We start from the raw sequence: 17,478 nt of genomic DNA on the forward strand, positions 1-17,478 counted from the left end.
AGATAAGTGGGACAACAAATTGATCTTCCTCTCTCAATGAAAATATTTTAATTTCAATAATCATATATAATTGACATCAGTCTTGGTGACCATGTTTTTTAAGTTGACACTAAAAACAAAGGCAACAAAAGTAAAAATAGACAAGTGGGACTGTATCAAATAAAAAGCTTCTGCACAGCAAAGGAAACCATCAACAAAAAAGAAAAGGCAACCTACTGAATGGGAGAAATTAATTGCAAACCACATATCTGATAATATAAACAAACCTACACCTGAGCCTAACAGGTAACCTAAAACTGATTAACCTTTGTTTAGAGCTTATACCTTTGCCACTATTAAACTGTAACCCCACTTATCCCCTCTAAAATTTATAAAGTGAGTGTAATGCTGTCTTAACTTGCTTGAAGTTTCATAGAAAGATCAAGACTTAGATGCTTATCTATACCTACACAATCCCGCCTTTATAATTGCTAGAACTGTTTTTCAGGAACAAGGCCAGGGTGTTTTACAGAACCTGAAACCACCACCAGAGACCTGCTTGAGCAGCTGAAGGGGCTCCAGTGACTCCTCAAGAACTGTTCTCATTATTTCCTCATTATGGCACTAAAGTCTCCTCCCAGGGAAGGAATCTGCCACCATATTTGAACATATGATGTATGTATGTATAACTATGTTTTCTGACTGAGCATGTGCTGAAACATCCTCATCTATACATTCAGGAAAACAAACAATCTGTTTAAAAAATGGGCAGAGAATCTAAACACTTTTCTAAGAAGACAGATGGCCAACAGGTACATGAAAAGATACTCAACATTACCAGTCAGTGAGAAAATGCAAATTAAAACCACAATGAGCTATCATTCACATCTGTTAGAATGGCTATTATAAAAAAGACAAGAAATAACAATGTTGTCAAGGATGTGAAGAAACAGGAACACTTGTGCACTGCTGTGGTGGGCAACAGGTAAACTGGTGCAGCCACCATAGAAAACAGCATGGAGAGTCCTGAAGGAATGAAAAATGGAACTCCCATACGACCCAGCAATTCCATTTCTGGGTATTTATCTGAAGGAAACTAAACCATCAACTTCACTTCATGTCCACAGAATCATTATTCATAATAGACAAGATATGAAAATTAGGTAAATGTCCAGCACTGAATGAATAAAGAAAGAAAATTTGGTGTATACATACACACACATACACACACATACACACACACACACACACTCACACATACATACATGATGGAATATTATTCACCCATTAAAAAAGAATGAAATCTTGTCATTTGCAGCAACATAGGCATAATGCTAAATAAACTAAAACAGAGTAAGAGAACAGATTAGTGGTTGCTTGAGAGGGTTGGTGAAAGGGTGAGGGAGTTCAAAAGGTACAAATTTCCAGTTATAAATAAGTCATGAGAATATAATGCAAACAATTTTTTTTAAATTGTGTATTGAGCACCTACTAGATGTCATAAAGTGAGCTAGAAGTAGAAAATATAATTTTCAAATAATAATTAATTTCTCAAAATGCTTTTAAGGGCCATCATTTTTTCTCCAAAAAAAAAACATGAGGCAGCAGCAGGAGAGAAGTCAACTGATCAAATAGGATATACAGATATATATAAAAACCCAATAAGCAAATAGAGTTTATTTAATAGACCTAAAGACAGAACAACTGAAGAACTAGTGGCTATGATGTGCGCTAACCTCCAAGGGACCTGTGCAGAACATAGCGGGTATCAGCCGCGTTGGAATGGTTGAGCAGGTGAGCAGGGACATCAGACCAAGGCGGGCACTGGTTGCTACCATTGGGGTGAGCCTCTGGTGATTACTGAAAATTCTTTGCTCCCAGGCCCCTTGGTCCTGCTGGGCGCTCCCACCCATTGTTGATGCCTGGACTGGCCCTGATCGCCTGATGCTGGCCCTGATCATTTGGTGCTGACAACAGGTGCTAGTGGTGGCTTCTGCCCCCATCACCACTCAGGGCTTCTCCATTTCTCCCTGCTCCTGAGGGGCGATTGGGGCTGGCAGCTGCCCGTTCCTACCTACTGCCAGTGACAGCCCTGCTTACACCTGCAGCTGGCACCCGAGACACTGCTTGCACCTGCTGCAGGTGCCCAGCATCAGCCCCTATTGCCTCTGAGGGCTTCTCCACCTCCCCCTGCTCCTGAAGGGTGATGTGAACAGCAGCCACTGCTAGCACCTGCTGATGTTGCCAGCCCAATTGCTCTGTGCCCTCAGCAGGTACAAGTAGCCAGCTCCGTCAGCGTGTGGAAGCTGTGATGGCACAAGTGGGGCTGCAAGAAGACAGGGGACCAAGGGCCATGCGGGTGGGGCCGGGCAGGGGTGCAGAGGATGGGGTAAGACCTGTCCTTGCACCTCCCTCTCCCCCAGCAGCCTCTCGGTACACAGTTCTTTTCAAGGTGCACAAATTCATTAACTGGTTCCCAAGTAGGTTATATGCATTATATTTTCTGAACAAGGGATAGAATATGGGGTCTGGTAAGTGTAGTAAAAACTCTTTAAAACCAGGGCTGGGCTGGCTGGGCTGGAGGAGCAACGCCCTCTCAGCCTGTGGGAGCACATGACTAAAGGCATTTTCAATAGCAGTTAGGCAAGAGGACATGAAAGGACAGAAAGAACAGGGTGGGAGCCTAGCCTAGATTTCTGCATTGTGGGGCATGAGAAGCAGGTGCCTTCCAGGAGGAATTTCTAAGGACTTCTCAAGGGAAGGCGTTTCCTCCTGGGACAAGAAAATACAGAGGAGCAGCAATCAGCAGGCCCAGAAGGAGTGGTGACCAGATCTCCAGGCTCTAGAAATTCCCTTTGTTGAGTTGAGGGACGGAAGTTTCCTATTTTATGGTCTTTCCCTCCATTGCCCTATTGTCTTTCCTAAGTCAAGAGAAGGGAACCTCCCCTGGGAGGCTCAGCCTCACATTCAAGGACCATTCTTCAGGCTCTAACCACAGGGTGAGGCAGAGTTGGAAGCACTCCCTGGCCTGCCATGGGCAAGGCTTACACCTCCCAGCGGACTCCTCTACCCAGCTTCCTCCTGCTTAGCTGTGCAGCAGAGGAGTCAGTGCCTGCAAAGGAAGCCACTGAAAGTGGGGAGGGCAAGGGTCCTTAGCTGACTCCATCGACTGACGACAACAGCTTAGCTTGGGGCCTCCATCACAAGTTATCAAACATGTGAAAAATCACTTTAGCATCTTGAAATAAAGATGCTTCCATTAGGGGTGGAATAAAGATGCTTCCATTAGGGGTGGGGGTGGGTTCAGCAGGGAGGTTTTCTTTTGCTTTACCTTCTAGATTGATGGTTAATGTCAAGGTGATGGCAGTAACAGAAAGGAACTGCTTTTCCCCTTAAAGTTACCTGGATTTAATTTCTGATGGTTTAGTGAGGTCAGTTCCATGTCAGAAGGTTTGGGGCTCCTGCTCATACTCTCACCTGTAAATGCCATAAGGCACTGCCTTGGTATCCCTGGAGGCTGCCAGAGATAAGGCACCCTAGCAGATGGACCAGGGAACAGGTTTAAAAGTGGGGATACCTGGTCCTCCCAAGATTCTGAGCACAGCCACCTCCGGCTTGTCTTTTTTCTCTTCTTCGGCAAGAAGAGTAGCTCTCCAAGAGGGGTCTGATCTCCAGACTAGCAGCATCAGCAGCACTTGAGGTCTTGTTAGAACTCATTAGAAATGCAAATCCTCAGGCTCACCCTAGACCAAGGGAATCAAACATTCTGGAGCTGGAGCCTAGTTGTCTGTGCTTGAACACTCCCTCCAAGCAGTTGGGATGCACAGGGAGGTGGGAGAAGCGTAAGCTGGGTGATCATTGTCCTTCTGTGAATAACTGTGCCATGTTCACAAAGGACCTAGGTTCCCAAATGGATATGTAACCACAGCAGAAATGCAACCCTCACTGAGCATGAAGGATGCATGCAGCTCATCTGTGGCTGGATAATAAGGAGATTGGGTGGGTCAGTTCAGACTGGAATCTGAGACTCTGGGTCTTAGCAGGAGTCAGGAGAGTCTAGAGGACAAACACAGGGATAGGCTCTGATCTGCCCTAGGCCATTCCACAGGGGACTAGGAGTGGCTGCAATTCCAGGCAAGGGGCTTAGGTTCTGAATGGCCTTCTTGCTGATAAAAGAAGACCACCTCTAGGCCTCAGAAATAATGATTTGGCCTGTTGTGTTGATAAAAGAAAAATGTTAGAAATCGTGAAGCAGGGAGGGGTTTATGGTGAACCCTAAGGTGATCTGGCAGAGGCAGATCCAGGACTTCTATTATTGTGGAGGTTTTATTTAAGAAAAAGAATGTGAAACATATTATGTTAGAAGATTTGATGAAAACACATGGCCATGTGAACACATGTTGGGGTCCTCTCAGAGCTTTAGAAAGAAAGGCCTGTCAAATAAGGGGCCTTTTTTAACACCGCCTCCCAGTCCAGGAAGGGCAGCCATCCTCCTCCCTGTCCTGGCTCTTCCTGGACTCCACCTGCCCAGAAGCTAACTAGATGGCTTTCAGCTCTTCCTCCTCTCCTGTCTCTTTTCCTTTTTCTGTGTGTCATTCTGCTGTTGTGTGCAACCACTAGAAAACAGTTATAGAAAGTGACACTATGCTGAAACCGGTTGGTTTGGCTCAGTGGTAGAGTGTCGGTCTGCGGACTGAAGGGTCCCGGGTTCGATTCCGGTCAAGGGCATGTACATTGGTTGAGGTTACATCCCCAGTAGGGGGCGTGCAAGAGGCAGCTGATTGATGATTCTCTCTCATCGATGTTTCTAACTCTCTATCCCTCTCTCTTCCTCTCTGTAAAAAATCAATAATAAAATATATATATATATATATATATATATATATATATATATATATATATATATATATAAAAGAAAGTGACACTGTATTTCCATGGCTCAGAAGCAAGGGCACACTGTCCCCAAGAACCACCAGACAGACCGTATGGCCTAAGGATTAACCCTCATCAGTAACACTTTTCACAATATTTCCAAACAATTACTGCCTCCCTCTCCCTCCCTGCCCTCCTCAAACCTGTTCTTTTTCCTGCCTCACACTTGAGCAAGTGGTGTCCCTTCTCCTGAAGTTGGCAGGATCTGAACCCTCAGAGCTTTTCTGTCCCTCCCACAACATCTAATGACAAAAGGCTTGCCGAGGGCCCGCAGAAACAGATGGGAGGAATCAGATCCTTTGACTCTCAGTTTCAAAAAGGCGCTTGATCGCTCTCCCTTACTCAATGACAGCAAGTCCCTCCTTTCCAAATGAGCAAGAGTATTTTGGACTTTTTTAAAGTTTCAAGAAGATGCCAAGACCGGTTTGGCTCAATGGATAGAGCGTCGGCTTGGGGACTGAAAGGTCCCGGGTTCGATTCTGGTCAAGGGCATGTACCTTGGTTGTGGGCATATCCCCAGTAGGGGGTGTTCAAGAGGCAGCTGGTCGATGACTCTCTCTCTCATCGATGTTTCTAGCTCTCTATCTCTCTCCCTTCCTCTCTGTACAAAATCAATAAAATATATTAAAACATCCTGGACTTTAAAAAAATAAAAAAATAAAATAAAAAAAAAAGAAACAGATTTCTTTAAAAATAAATAAATAAAATAAAATAAAATAAATAAAGTTTCAAGAAGTTCATCTAGGAACACAATGTGCCATCACTTAGCACCACGACCCTACCTGCAGCCCGGCCTGAGTATAATTCTCCTCTAATGACACACAGTGAACCCCACGGCTGTCCCCGGAGCTGCCACTCCTGACACTCAGCCATCACCATCGCAGTCAGAGAGCTCTGGAGGGCGCTTGAAGACACTTAGATGACCAACCATCCTTCCCACACTGGCTGGCTCTATCGTTACTCTTCCCCCACCCTTTGATACTACTGGCACTTTTCTCAGATTCCTATTTGGCCCGAAACCTATGTCTCCAAACTAGAGCCAGCTCCTGGCGAGCCTGCCAAGCAGCCTCCCGAGCTGCTGCTGGTTCCCCGCCTTCCCTGGAGCCCTCCAGGGCTGAAGCCAGGCTTCCAGAGGAACTTCCTCCATGTTCTCGGGTGGCTCCCAACCCAAGAGCGTGCCTACCTGAGGACAGGAGGCTCCCGCTGCTGCCGCTGATGATCTTCCCTTTGCTCCCCATGTTGGCCAGCTTGGAGGTCTTCAGTGTGCCCGTCTCGGTCAAGTCGATAGCGATCTCACTCAGACTTCGTGCGGCATGGATTTTAGACTAGAATGAGAAAGGCAACCAGGTCATAAAGGGACACCTGTTCACCCTGAGACAACAGTAATCGCACGCTTGCTTGTAGACCTGAAAATCAGCAAAGGGACCCACCTCCACACCTGCAGTGTTTGTTTGTGTTCCTGGCCAATCACTAATCACTGAAGCTCTCTGCAGGAGCATGTGTGGCTCAGGAGCCGACATGAGTGGTAACTTTTCTAAACTCATTATTCTGTAGGCTGTACTGGACAGTCCTTGAGAGCAGGGGCTTTGCAGGCAAACAGACCTTCCTCCCTCACCTCCCTTCCTCTCAGCCTGGACCATTGCTCTCCATAAATAGTACAGATTTAACTGTTTTGTTTTCAAAGAGGGAGGGAAAATAATTTGAACTTTATGAGTGACACAAGAGTTTTCTGAAATAAAATAATGCAATTGTAATACATTCTGAAGTGATTTAAACTTAAATTGCTAGTCATGTGACCATAGAAAGGTTGAAGAATTGGGAAATGACAGCACTCTGTCCCTCTACACCAGGCATCTTCAAACTTTTTAAAGTGGGGGCCAGATCACGGTCCCTCAGAGAGCTGGAGGGCCGGACTATATGAACTACTAATTCCTACTGTAACACCTCGGTTGCGCTCACTGCCCAAAAAACCTGGCGGGCCGGATCAGACTCCTCTGCCTTAGTTTGTAAAAGCCTCTAGAACAGCTGCTCATTTGGACACTCCAGTCTCAGCAATAAGCTCCTGGCACAGTGCTTTGACACCTAAATGTATGCGAAAAGTCTTCAGGCTCTGGTTAACCCTCCACTCCACTTGTTCCACTTATTAGCTGGCCCACTTGGCAAAAGCCACAGCAGGTTAGAATAATCAAAGGGGTTCTGCAGTCACAATCACATTCCTAAAAGTCAAGTCATTTGCTGTGGTTACCACGTTTGGTGACTGCCACAGGTTAGTATTTCCAGTATATGTATTTGATGGTTGCTTTCTCTTCCTTCATCAGGAAATCTATTTTTGTGATAGTGCTTAGGCAAAAGTGCTTATACTATGCACTTTATGAGAACAGCTATAAATGCTCATCTTCCTGCGGTCCTTGGTGATATCACACACATGGATGGAACTAGGAGAGGTTTTCAGTCATTTCGTGTGCATTCACATCTGGAATGTGTGAAACCACGTCTTTCCCACACACCAGTGAAGCCAGCAGGAAGTAGATAAGGAAACCACAGAGAGGAAGTAGCTTCTTGGAAGTAGCCAGGCCAACTCCCATAGTGACATGCTGTCCTCAGGTGTCCCAAGCTGTCCAGCAAAGACTTCCTGTGGCCTTGTCCTTCCCGTGGCCTCTATATTGATGACAACATTGATGAAACACAGTGACTTCTGACCGCTGAGAGCTTCCCCCATGTTAACAAAAAAAGTCTGAGCAACAGAGGAAATGCCGAGACTTTTTGTTCACTGGCCAAGAACTGTCTTCCTCATTCTCTCAATCCCACTGGCCCTTCCTCGATTGACATCTCCTTGACCTCAACTTTTGTCCCTGCCTGCAGGATCAGCTCACCTTTCGGCTCAGGACTCTGTGTTCATCAGGCAACCCTGCTGCCGGGCCCTCGCAGTGTTCCCTCTGGCAGCAGAAGCAGGAAGAGCCTTTCATCTCAGTTGCCTCAGCTTATCAACAGCACCCTTTTGGTTGACTTTTCCCTCCCACAGCACAGAAAGCACAATCCACGACTTCCTTTCTTTCAGCACTACTTTTTACTAGTGCCCACGCTTTAATAAGAAGGAGCTCACGCCCACAGTTATGTAAAAACAACTCATGAAGACACAGGCCATTTCAGCATGATGATGAAGGGCCCAGGCTTGGAAAGATTGGAGTTGGAATTCTGACTCTTCCTAGTCAATCATGGTTTGATCTTTGTCTTCAACCTTTGACCCTCAGATTGCAGCTTTTAAAGTGCAGATCTTAAAATTCACATCCCAGAGTTGTGATAAGGACTAAATTAGAAAATACACAGAAAGGCCAATGGAATTGGAATAGTAATGGGCTATAAGTCAGGGCCTGGTAGTGATTTGCTAAGTGAGGTTTTATTGATGACTCAACCTTATATTTTGGAGATCTCACTTATCACATGGAGGACCTGTGCCCATACCATCTCCACTCCTGCCACACATCAACTGCGTCTCTCTAGATTCTAGAATGTAAATATAATGGCCAAATGAACCAGTCGAGAGAGAATACTAAGAGGAAGTGAATACTGATGGGGAGACTGTCTCCTTGCAAAATCAGGCCTTTGGGTCAACCTGAAAGAAACCCCACACTTCTAAGCATCTGGCTATGAAGGTTTTGCCAAACAAAGTGTTATTACTAATACTCTGTCAGCAAGGCTTAATTGCCCCCCACCATGCTTTTACTCTGCCTTTGCTCTAGATAGAATGAATCAACAGATTGCATCAGAAGAAAAAACACACACAGGATAGATGTTTGGATTGGAAGCCAAGACAATAAGTATCCACTTTGAGTTCAGAGGAAAAGGGTCTAATATCTACTCTAAATAATTTGAACTTTCAAATGTTTTCCTCTGAAGTCTATAAGACACTCCCTGGCTCTGGGCTACAGAGGTTGTGGATATGCAGCTGAGAACATTTCTGATCTTTGGGATCAGCACATATATGTTACCAATTGTAATTGGTGCCTGCACAGCCTCTCACTCAGAACAAGCCACAGGAAACCAAGCAATAAATCTTACCCTTCGCTCCATCTTTGGTGGTAGTGGTAGTGGTGTATATATAAGACAGAGAGAGGGGGAGGGAGGGAGGAAGAAATTCATTGGTTTCTTTTAATGATTTACACAATGACCCTGAAGGGATAAAATAACTGAGTACTAGGCGAAGAACATGAGACTTCTTGGCTACCCACCCCTGCTGACTCAAGCCATTAGACAGCACTTGTATCTGGGTTTGATAGGCATCACTTGAGAGGCCTAGCTTTTCTAAAGCACTTCAAAGAAAGGAATGGTTGGCATGGCCCGATACAGTAGAGTGTGTAGCAATGGACGGTTTGCCAGCCAACACTGGCTGCTCAGAACTACCTGGAAGCTCTTCATCCCACGCCTGTCAGCCTTCACTCATCCAGAGGCCATTCTACCCACCAAGAGGAATCACATCACAGCTACATAAAAAACAACATCCCAGAAACAAATGTGTTGTAGCTTGATATCTGGTATTGAGATCCCTCCTATTTTGTTCTTCTTTCTCAGGATTGCTGTAGCTATTTGGGTCAGATGAATTATTGGAGAGTTTGTTTTAGGTCTGTGAAATATGTCTTTGGAATTTTAATAGGAAGTACACTGAATCTATAGGTAGTATGGACATTGATTCTATCAATGATGTTGATTCTATCAATCCATGAATATGGTATGTTCTTCCATCTGTTTATGTCTTCCTCTATCTTTTTTTTTTTTTTTTTTTTTGACATCCTGTAGTTTTCCAAGTACAGGTCTTTACCTCCTCAGTTAAGTTTATTTCTAGTTATCTTAATTTTTTTTCATGCAGTTTAAATGGGGTTGTTTTTTAATATCTCTTTCTGTAAGTTCACTATTAGTATACAAAAATGCCTTAGATTTCTTGGCATTAATTTTGTATCCTGCTACATTGCTGAATTCATTTTTAAATCTAATAGTTTTTGATGGAGTCTTTAAAGTTTTCTGTCATCTGTGAATAATGACATTTTTACATCTTCTTTTCCAATTTGAATACTTTTTTATTTCTTCTTGTCTATTTGCTATGGCTAAAACTTCCAGTACTATGTAGAACAGGAGTGATGAAAGTGGGCATCCCTGTCTCAGTAAATCTATATTACAAAGTCACTGTTCTCAAAACAACCTGGTACTGGCACAAGAACAGACATATAGACCAATGGAATAGAATAGAGAACCCAGAAATCGATTCAAACCACTATGCTCAATTAATATTTGACAAAGGAGGCAATAGAGTCAAGGCAGTCTCTTCAATAAATGGTATTAGGAAAATTGGACAGATACAAGCAAAAAAAATTAAACTAGACTACCAACTTACACTATACACAAAAATAAACTCAAAATGGACAAAGGTCTTAAACATAAGATGGGAACCATAAAAATATTAGAGGAATCCATAGGCAGCAAAATCTCAGACATATGCTGAAGTAATATCTTCACCGATACATCTCCTTGGACAATGGAAACTAAAGAAAAATAAACAAATGGTACTACATCAAAATAAAAAGCTTCTGTGCAGCAAAAGAAACCATTAGCAAAACAACAAGAAGGCCCACTGCACGGGAGAACATATTTGCCAATGTTGTCTTCGATGAGTTTAATCTCCAACATTTATAGGAAATTCATACAAAAATTAACAGAAAGATAAACAACCCAATCAAAAAATGGGCAACAGACCTAAATAGATACTTTTCAAAAGAAGACAGAAGGAAGGCCAAGAGACATATGAAAACATGCTCAAAGTCACTAATCATCCAAGAGATGCAAATCAAAACGACAATGGGGTACCATCTCACAACTGTCAGAATGGCTATCATCAAGAAATCAACAAATGACAAGTGCTGGCCAGGATGTGGAGAAAAGGAACCCTTGTGCACTGCTGGTGGGAACGCAGACTGGTATAGCTACTGTGGAGAACAGTATGGAGTTTCCTCAAAAAGCTAGAAATGGAACTCCCATTTGACCCAATAATCCCACTTCTAGGAATATATCCCAAGAAACTAGAAATGCCAATACGAAAGGATATATGCACCCATATGTTCATAACAGCACAGTTTACCATACCTAAGATTTGGAAACAGCCTAAGTGCCTATCAGCAGATGAGTGGATTAGAAAACTGTGGTACTTCTATACAATGGAATATTATACTGTGGTAAAAAAAAAAAAAAAAAAAAAAAAAAAGAAGGAATTCTTACCATTTGCAACAGTATGGATGGAATTGGAAAGCATTATGCTAAGCGAAACAAGCCAGTCAGAGAAAGAAAGATATCACATGATCTCACTCATTTATGGAGTATAATGAACAACATAAACTGATGAACAAAAACAGATCCAGAGACAGAAGCATTGATCAGACAGTCAAACCTTAGAGGGGAGGTATGGGAGGGTGAGGGGAAGGGGGAGAGATCAACCAAAGAACTTGTATGCATGCATACAAGCCTAACCAATGGAAACAGACACCAGGGGAGTGAGGACATGAGTGGGGGGTGGGATGGTGGGGAGGGCAATAGGAGATAAGGACATATATGTAATACCTTAATTAATAAAGAAAAAAACTCCTACAGAAAGTTTTATCATCTCTAATTTAATTTGGGGAACTTTTAGGGAATTTAAGCTTTCTATAAGTGCTGGCCATGCAATAGTGCATTGCAGTAATAATGATAATAATAAAAGATTTCATATCTCCTAAAACAATTTCACAAACATTGTGTCTTCAGACCAATAAATATCAATTAGGAATTTCCTTTTCTCTAATTGGGGAAAACAAAGCTGTGATAAAAAGATTTGCCCAGGGTTATAGAACTGGACAACAGATACCTTGGACTTCCACATGGAGGAACTTGTTCCTAATTGATCCCTGCAGGATACTGGTTCCTATGAGAAGTGCAGGAATCTGTGTGCATTCAAAGCCTACTGGGAAAGTTCTGCTCTGGGAGTGTATGCATTTCCTTCAGTCAGGGGTTGCTGAGGACAGCTAAAATATTCCTAGTGCTGTGTATTTGGTTTGGCCTCTGAAAAAACATCTTGTTACCATGTTCTTTGATCACTACTTTTTTGAAATTTACTTATTGCATCATTGGGTTGACCACTAAGCCTGATGAATGAGATTTCTCTACCTGTACAAAGATCACCTTTCAGAATGTGGCTCTAGAGCCCTAGGAACAGCTTCCTGAATTACCCAAGAGACTATCTGTACAAAACAAACAAACAGAAAACAACCAGAAGTCAGGAGAAGAGTTTAAACAGCTAATATATGATCCTTAGGATGAAATACTCTTTCACTTTCCCCTGTTCAAAATCATGGTATCAGTGTGGGGGGTCTGCCTGCAGGAGGAACTAACAGTGGAGTTCAGGAGGATTCCCAGACACTCTATCCTTCACTCCTCCATTGCTGAACAATACAGAGGATGTGATCAGTATTCTAAGGTTTTGATCTCCAGCTCCTAACACTGGAAGACAAAATGCTGACACCCAGCCACCAACTCAAGTTAAAGCATGAGTAAAACACTTTAGCCTTTTTTTTTTTTTAATATACTTTTTAGTGTTGATTAGAGGCCCAGTGCACGAAATTCATGCACCCTCTTGCAATTGGGAACCCTAGGGGGATGTCCATCTGCCCTGGGGGATGTCAGAGGGGATCAAGCCTAAACTGGCAGTTGGCTATCCCTCTCACAATCTGGGACCTCTGGCTCCTAAACACTTTATCTGACTGCTTGATTGCCCCTTACCACTCTGCCTCCCTGCCTGATCACCCCTAACTGCTTGTCTGCCTGCCTGCCTGATTGCCCCTAAGCACCTTTGCCTCATCCCACACCAAGTGGCTTCATTTGGAAGGAGGTCCAGAATGACATCGAGAAGGTCTAATTAGCATATTATATTTTTATTATTATAGATAGTATTACAAATACCTCCCCTTCTCCCCATCTCAGCCCCTACTCACCCCCTAGGTCTTCACTACCCCATTGCCTGCTATACGTATAAGTTCTTTGGTGTATTTCTTGTCCTTCTAACCCCACATTCAGGTATGTCAGTCTGTTCCATGTCTCCATGCTTAGGGTTTCATTTTGTTGGTCAATTCATTCTGTTCATTAGATTCCACAAATGAGTGAAATCATGTTATATTTGTCTTTCTCAAATTGGCTAATTTCACTTAGCAAAATAGTCTCCATGTCATTCCATGCTGTCCCAAAGGGTAGGATGTCCCTCTTCTTCACAGCTGCATAGTATTTCATTGTGTAAATGTCCCACAACATTTTTATCCATTTATCTACTGAAGATCCTGTATCTTTTAATCTAATGGGTCCTCAAATTCCTGTGCCCATTACCACTAGAAGAGCTGTGGAATACTCTCATAATTCCTAGTAAGAAAATTGCTTTACCATATGTCCATTCACCCCAGAAAGAAAACAAAAGAGGGGTCAGGAAGAAGACTGAGTAGAGGAGAAAGGCTGTTACAAAGAAGACAATGGGAAAGGCATTGATCTGAAATTGAAATTACACTTCAAATTATTATTTCCTTTCTTCCTATCCTGTTTTCTTACCATCCTTCTCTTACTTCCCACTCTACCCCAGTTCTCTCCATCCATGCCTCTCCCCGAGCCAGGGGAAGAGCAACTCCATCCAGGTGGAAAATAAGAAAAGAGGAACCGAAAGGTTCCAAAAGGACACCGATCCTATGATTCTTGTACCCAGTAAGCCTAGGATCCTGCCACCTCCTCCCATGCCAAGAACTCAAACAATGGAAGAAAACCTCCCACAGGTGGTGGTACTGACTAGGCATGGTTGGCATTGCTTTGTAGCTCTGAATTCCACCCCGTAGCCCTAACCCAAGGCAGCAGGATCCTGAAAAAAGTGCAGAGCTCACATCCAAATGGCTCTTCACCTGAGGGGTAATGAATGGGAGTGGTGTGCCAAGGGTGTGGAGGAGGGGGACGCAAGGGGAGCAAGGCAGGCGCAGCTGGAAGAGGGGGCAGAGTGTTGATATAAGCTGTGTGTGAACCAAGGAGAAGTCACTCTCCCACCCACAGAATATGCACCCGTGCCCCTGGAGCGGGGTGGGAGCTCCTGCTGAGGATGACTGTTTACCAAGGCCTCAGGCTCCAGGTCTCCTTAAGGGAAACAGGGCTGCTTTTTTTTTTTTTTTTTTTTTTTTTCATGTTTCCAGTTTTGCATTAAACAAAAAACTGGAGTTGGCAGTTGAATAAGCCTGCAGGGTTTTCACAGCAATTATCCACAACAGTTAAGTGGTGTCTATTAATTGAGAATGGTTACTTTATTTTCCCCCTTGAAAACAAAACAATATGCCACTGTTTAAATACCAAAAGGGGCTTCACTGCTTGCTCCTAGCAGAGGTTCTTGAGGTTCAAATTCCTTAGAAGGGCCCTACCTGCCTGTATTCAATGGCGTGAGTAGTGCCAACTGTGGTTGGGTCAGAGCCCTTTAATCAAGTTGCAAGGAATGTGCCCTGTCGAAGAGCTCGTCTCGCTCCTCCTATAGTCCTAAAAGGCAGGTCTGTATCTGTGTACATCTCAGGGCAAGGGACACAGTGCCACCCCAACCTCTAATTCTCGATCCCTCAGCAACGAGACGCAGACAGGGCTCTCATTTGCCCTCAGTTTGGTGAAAGCCTGGGCACAACAGAGTCCCTCCCAGGCCCGGGACAAGGACTTACCTTACTCTGCTTCCTGTCCAGGTAGAACTGGTGCTGGCTAATAGCCATAGCCCAAATGGACTTGATTAATGCTGGGCACGCGTACCACGTATGCACCGCAATGCCACTGTGCCCAAACGTCCTCCTCGTCACAGAAGCCCTGGGAAAGCAAGAATCAGAAGGGGCAACACGTTTATGATGAAGAACTCCACTGATGGGTCAAAACTTTTATTGAGAACCCACTGGGTCCTAAATGTCCTCCTGCAAAGGTGACAGATGAGCATGCTCTGGTGCACGCTTTGGGAAATCGGTACCAACGGCCTTACTTTTATTTTATGAATAAAGTGTGTACAAGATGATCTGATACGCATCCCACAGTAAAATGATTACTACAGTCGAGCTAATGAACGTACCATATTCTCATATCGTTCCTATTTTCTAAGTGATGAGAACATCTAAATCCACTCTTGGCAAATTTCCAAGATTACACAGTACAGTATTAGTAACCATAGTCACCATGCTGTCCATTATATCCCTAGCTTTATTCATCCTACATAATTGCAACTTAGTACCCTCTGACCAAAATCTCATTTTCCCATCTCCCCATCTCTCCTGGAAACCACAATTCTTCGTTCTGCTTCAATGAACTTCATGTCTTTAGATTCTACTTATAAATGAGAGCATGTAGTTCTTCTGTCTAGTTGATTTCACTTAGCATAATGTTCTTCATGTTGACCCATATTATTACAAACAGCAAGACTGCCTCCTTTATTAAGGCTGAATAATATTCCACTGTGTAAAAATACAATTCTTTTATCCATGCATCTGTCAACAGACACTTAAGTTCTTTCCATTCCTTAACTTTTGTGAATAATGCTAATCTTTTGATTTACTGGCTCCTTTGGGTTCAGAATGGGGCCAAGCCTCTGCCTTATTTGAGATAAGATGGGTCTCCTTTCTGGTCTTCAGCTCCTCGTATTGAACCAAGACAAACTTCAGAGACAGGAAAGCCTTTGACAATGTCCTCTATTAAGCAGGCAATGCTGCCTATGGTGAAGGATGAGCAAATTCTGGTCTGATCACCACAGGCCACAGCCTGTGGGAGGTCCTAAGGAAATCAGGGCTTTTCTTACTTTAATTCAATGTTCCTGGAAAGAGCTGGTCATTAATTTGAAATACATTCATAGGGAAGACAGGGCCTTAGAAAAATCAGGAGAGGAAAAGTAGAAAGATATGAGCCCTGCCAACCCCTTCAATACCCTGCCTCTGCATGTACATGTATGGGGAAGACATGGAGTATATATACACATGGAAATCTAAAAATGAAAGTAGAAATACAGATCCCAACATAATTTCTGTATCAGCAGCATGGTGGGGGGAGGGGTAATATGACCATGTTCCTCAGTGAAGTGTATTTTATAGTAGGCAGATTATTACAAAAGTGTGTGCATGCAAGTGTGTATCTGTGTGTGTGTGTGTGTGTGTGTGTGTGTGTGTGTGTGTGTGTGTGTGTAGGGCAAAGTGATGAGACAGTGGGTGGGATCTGTGATATCTGATGTGTATATGTCCGAAGAAAATGTGTGTTCTCAAGATTAAGATATCTAATTTGGAGAAAACTTGGGGTATTCAGGACCTGTGAATAACTTTTTTCTTTCACAGCACATTTTCCTTGAAGAAAATTTAGAGTGCTCCGGTCACCTTCCCTTGGGGGCTACAGCTTTAACAGTAGGTCTTCTTCAGACCCATTTCCAAGGAGAAATTCAGATCTGGAGTGGGTGGGTGATGCTGATTCCAGGCAGGGTGTTTTTCCTTTTGTTAAAAAGGGAGAGTTAAGACAAAACAGCAGGGCATGAAAGGCAGTTGAAGATAAATTTATCTATAAACTTAAAAAGAAATTGTGGTCTATAAATGTATAAATCTAAAAAGAAATTATCTATAAATTTAAAAAGAAACCCTTGGTCTGAACACCTATTTTGGCTTCCATAGCAATGTCCATGGAATGGCCTAACTTTTTTCTTTCCTGGGAAAGCTGAGTTAGAAAGGAAAAGTAAGTTGCTATATATTTTAGTGAAAGCAATGAGAATTGTACCAGGCTGATCTCTTTCAGATAAGGTGAGAGAGAAAGAGTTAAGAAGCCTTCTGGTCTGGGTGGTTCCAAGCTAGCCACAGAGCATCTGAATCAGGCCCTCTGAGAGTTTTCCTCCTGCTTCATTATTAATGTATCTCTTCCCTGCATCTTTCCCTTCAGGCTCTTCCCACCCCACCCACTTTTCTGTCCTGCCTAAACCTTTTTCCAAGCAGAGAACAGCAGATACAATGCTGGGGGAGTCAGGGCAGCAGTGCAGGAGAACAAATCCCACAGCACTTCTGTGACCCCACCCGTGCCTGTCACCTCTGGAGTAAGCCTGTGCTCTGAGTGAATCCCCTGTTCCTCTACATGCCCCATGGATGACATCTTCGTATATTCACAACAAGATTCTCTCTTGCACTTCCAACCTATTGCTGTGGTTCTGACTCACTTCCTAGTTTGGGTGTGTGTGTGTGTGGGGGGGGTCATCCCTATGGATGTCCGGTCAGATTTGTCCTGTCTGCTCCAAACAAACAAGGCCCCAGCAGCAGGATGATCCACTGAATTTTAAGGAGCACCATGAGGCCCTGAAGAGCCCTTCCTGGCCTCTCCGGCCGTCCCGGCTCCTCCCTGTTGCATAGGGGCTGAGAGAGGCTCTTTTCCTCCGGGACATGGAGTATAAACACACACACACACACACACACACACACACACACACACACACGGAAATCAGACCTGGCTCTGTGCACAGGCTGCCTGGGCCCCTCGCTTTCTCTCCTC

General features: G+C 43.7%; 1 protein-coding gene across 9 annotated transcripts in view; it reads right to left on the reverse strand.

Annotated features, from left to right (window-relative positions):
- Positions 1-17,478, reverse strand: part of FRMD4A (FERM domain containing 4A) — a 595,439-nt gene that overhangs the window by 59,843 nt on the left and 518,118 nt on the right. For all 9 annotated transcript variants that reach the window (XM_036460347.1, XM_036460307.1, XM_036460315.1 and 6 more), the window contains 2 exons: positions 14,652-14,790; positions 6,095-6,236 (listed from right to left, as the gene is read on the reverse strand). In XM_036460347.1, coding sequence (XP_036316240.1) covers positions 6,095-6,236; positions 14,652-14,790 — 281 coding nt within the window. The remainder of the gene's footprint in view (positions 1-6,094; positions 6,237-14,651; positions 14,791-17,478) is intronic.

Source organism: Pipistrellus kuhlii, unplaced genomic scaffold, assembly GCF_014108245.1.
Source record: "Pipistrellus kuhlii isolate mPipKuh1 unplaced genomic scaffold, mPipKuh1.p scaffold_m20_p_1, whole genome shotgun sequence".
In the NCBI taxonomy this organism is placed as follows: Eukaryota; Metazoa; Chordata; class Mammalia; order Chiroptera; family Vespertilionidae; genus Pipistrellus; species Pipistrellus kuhlii.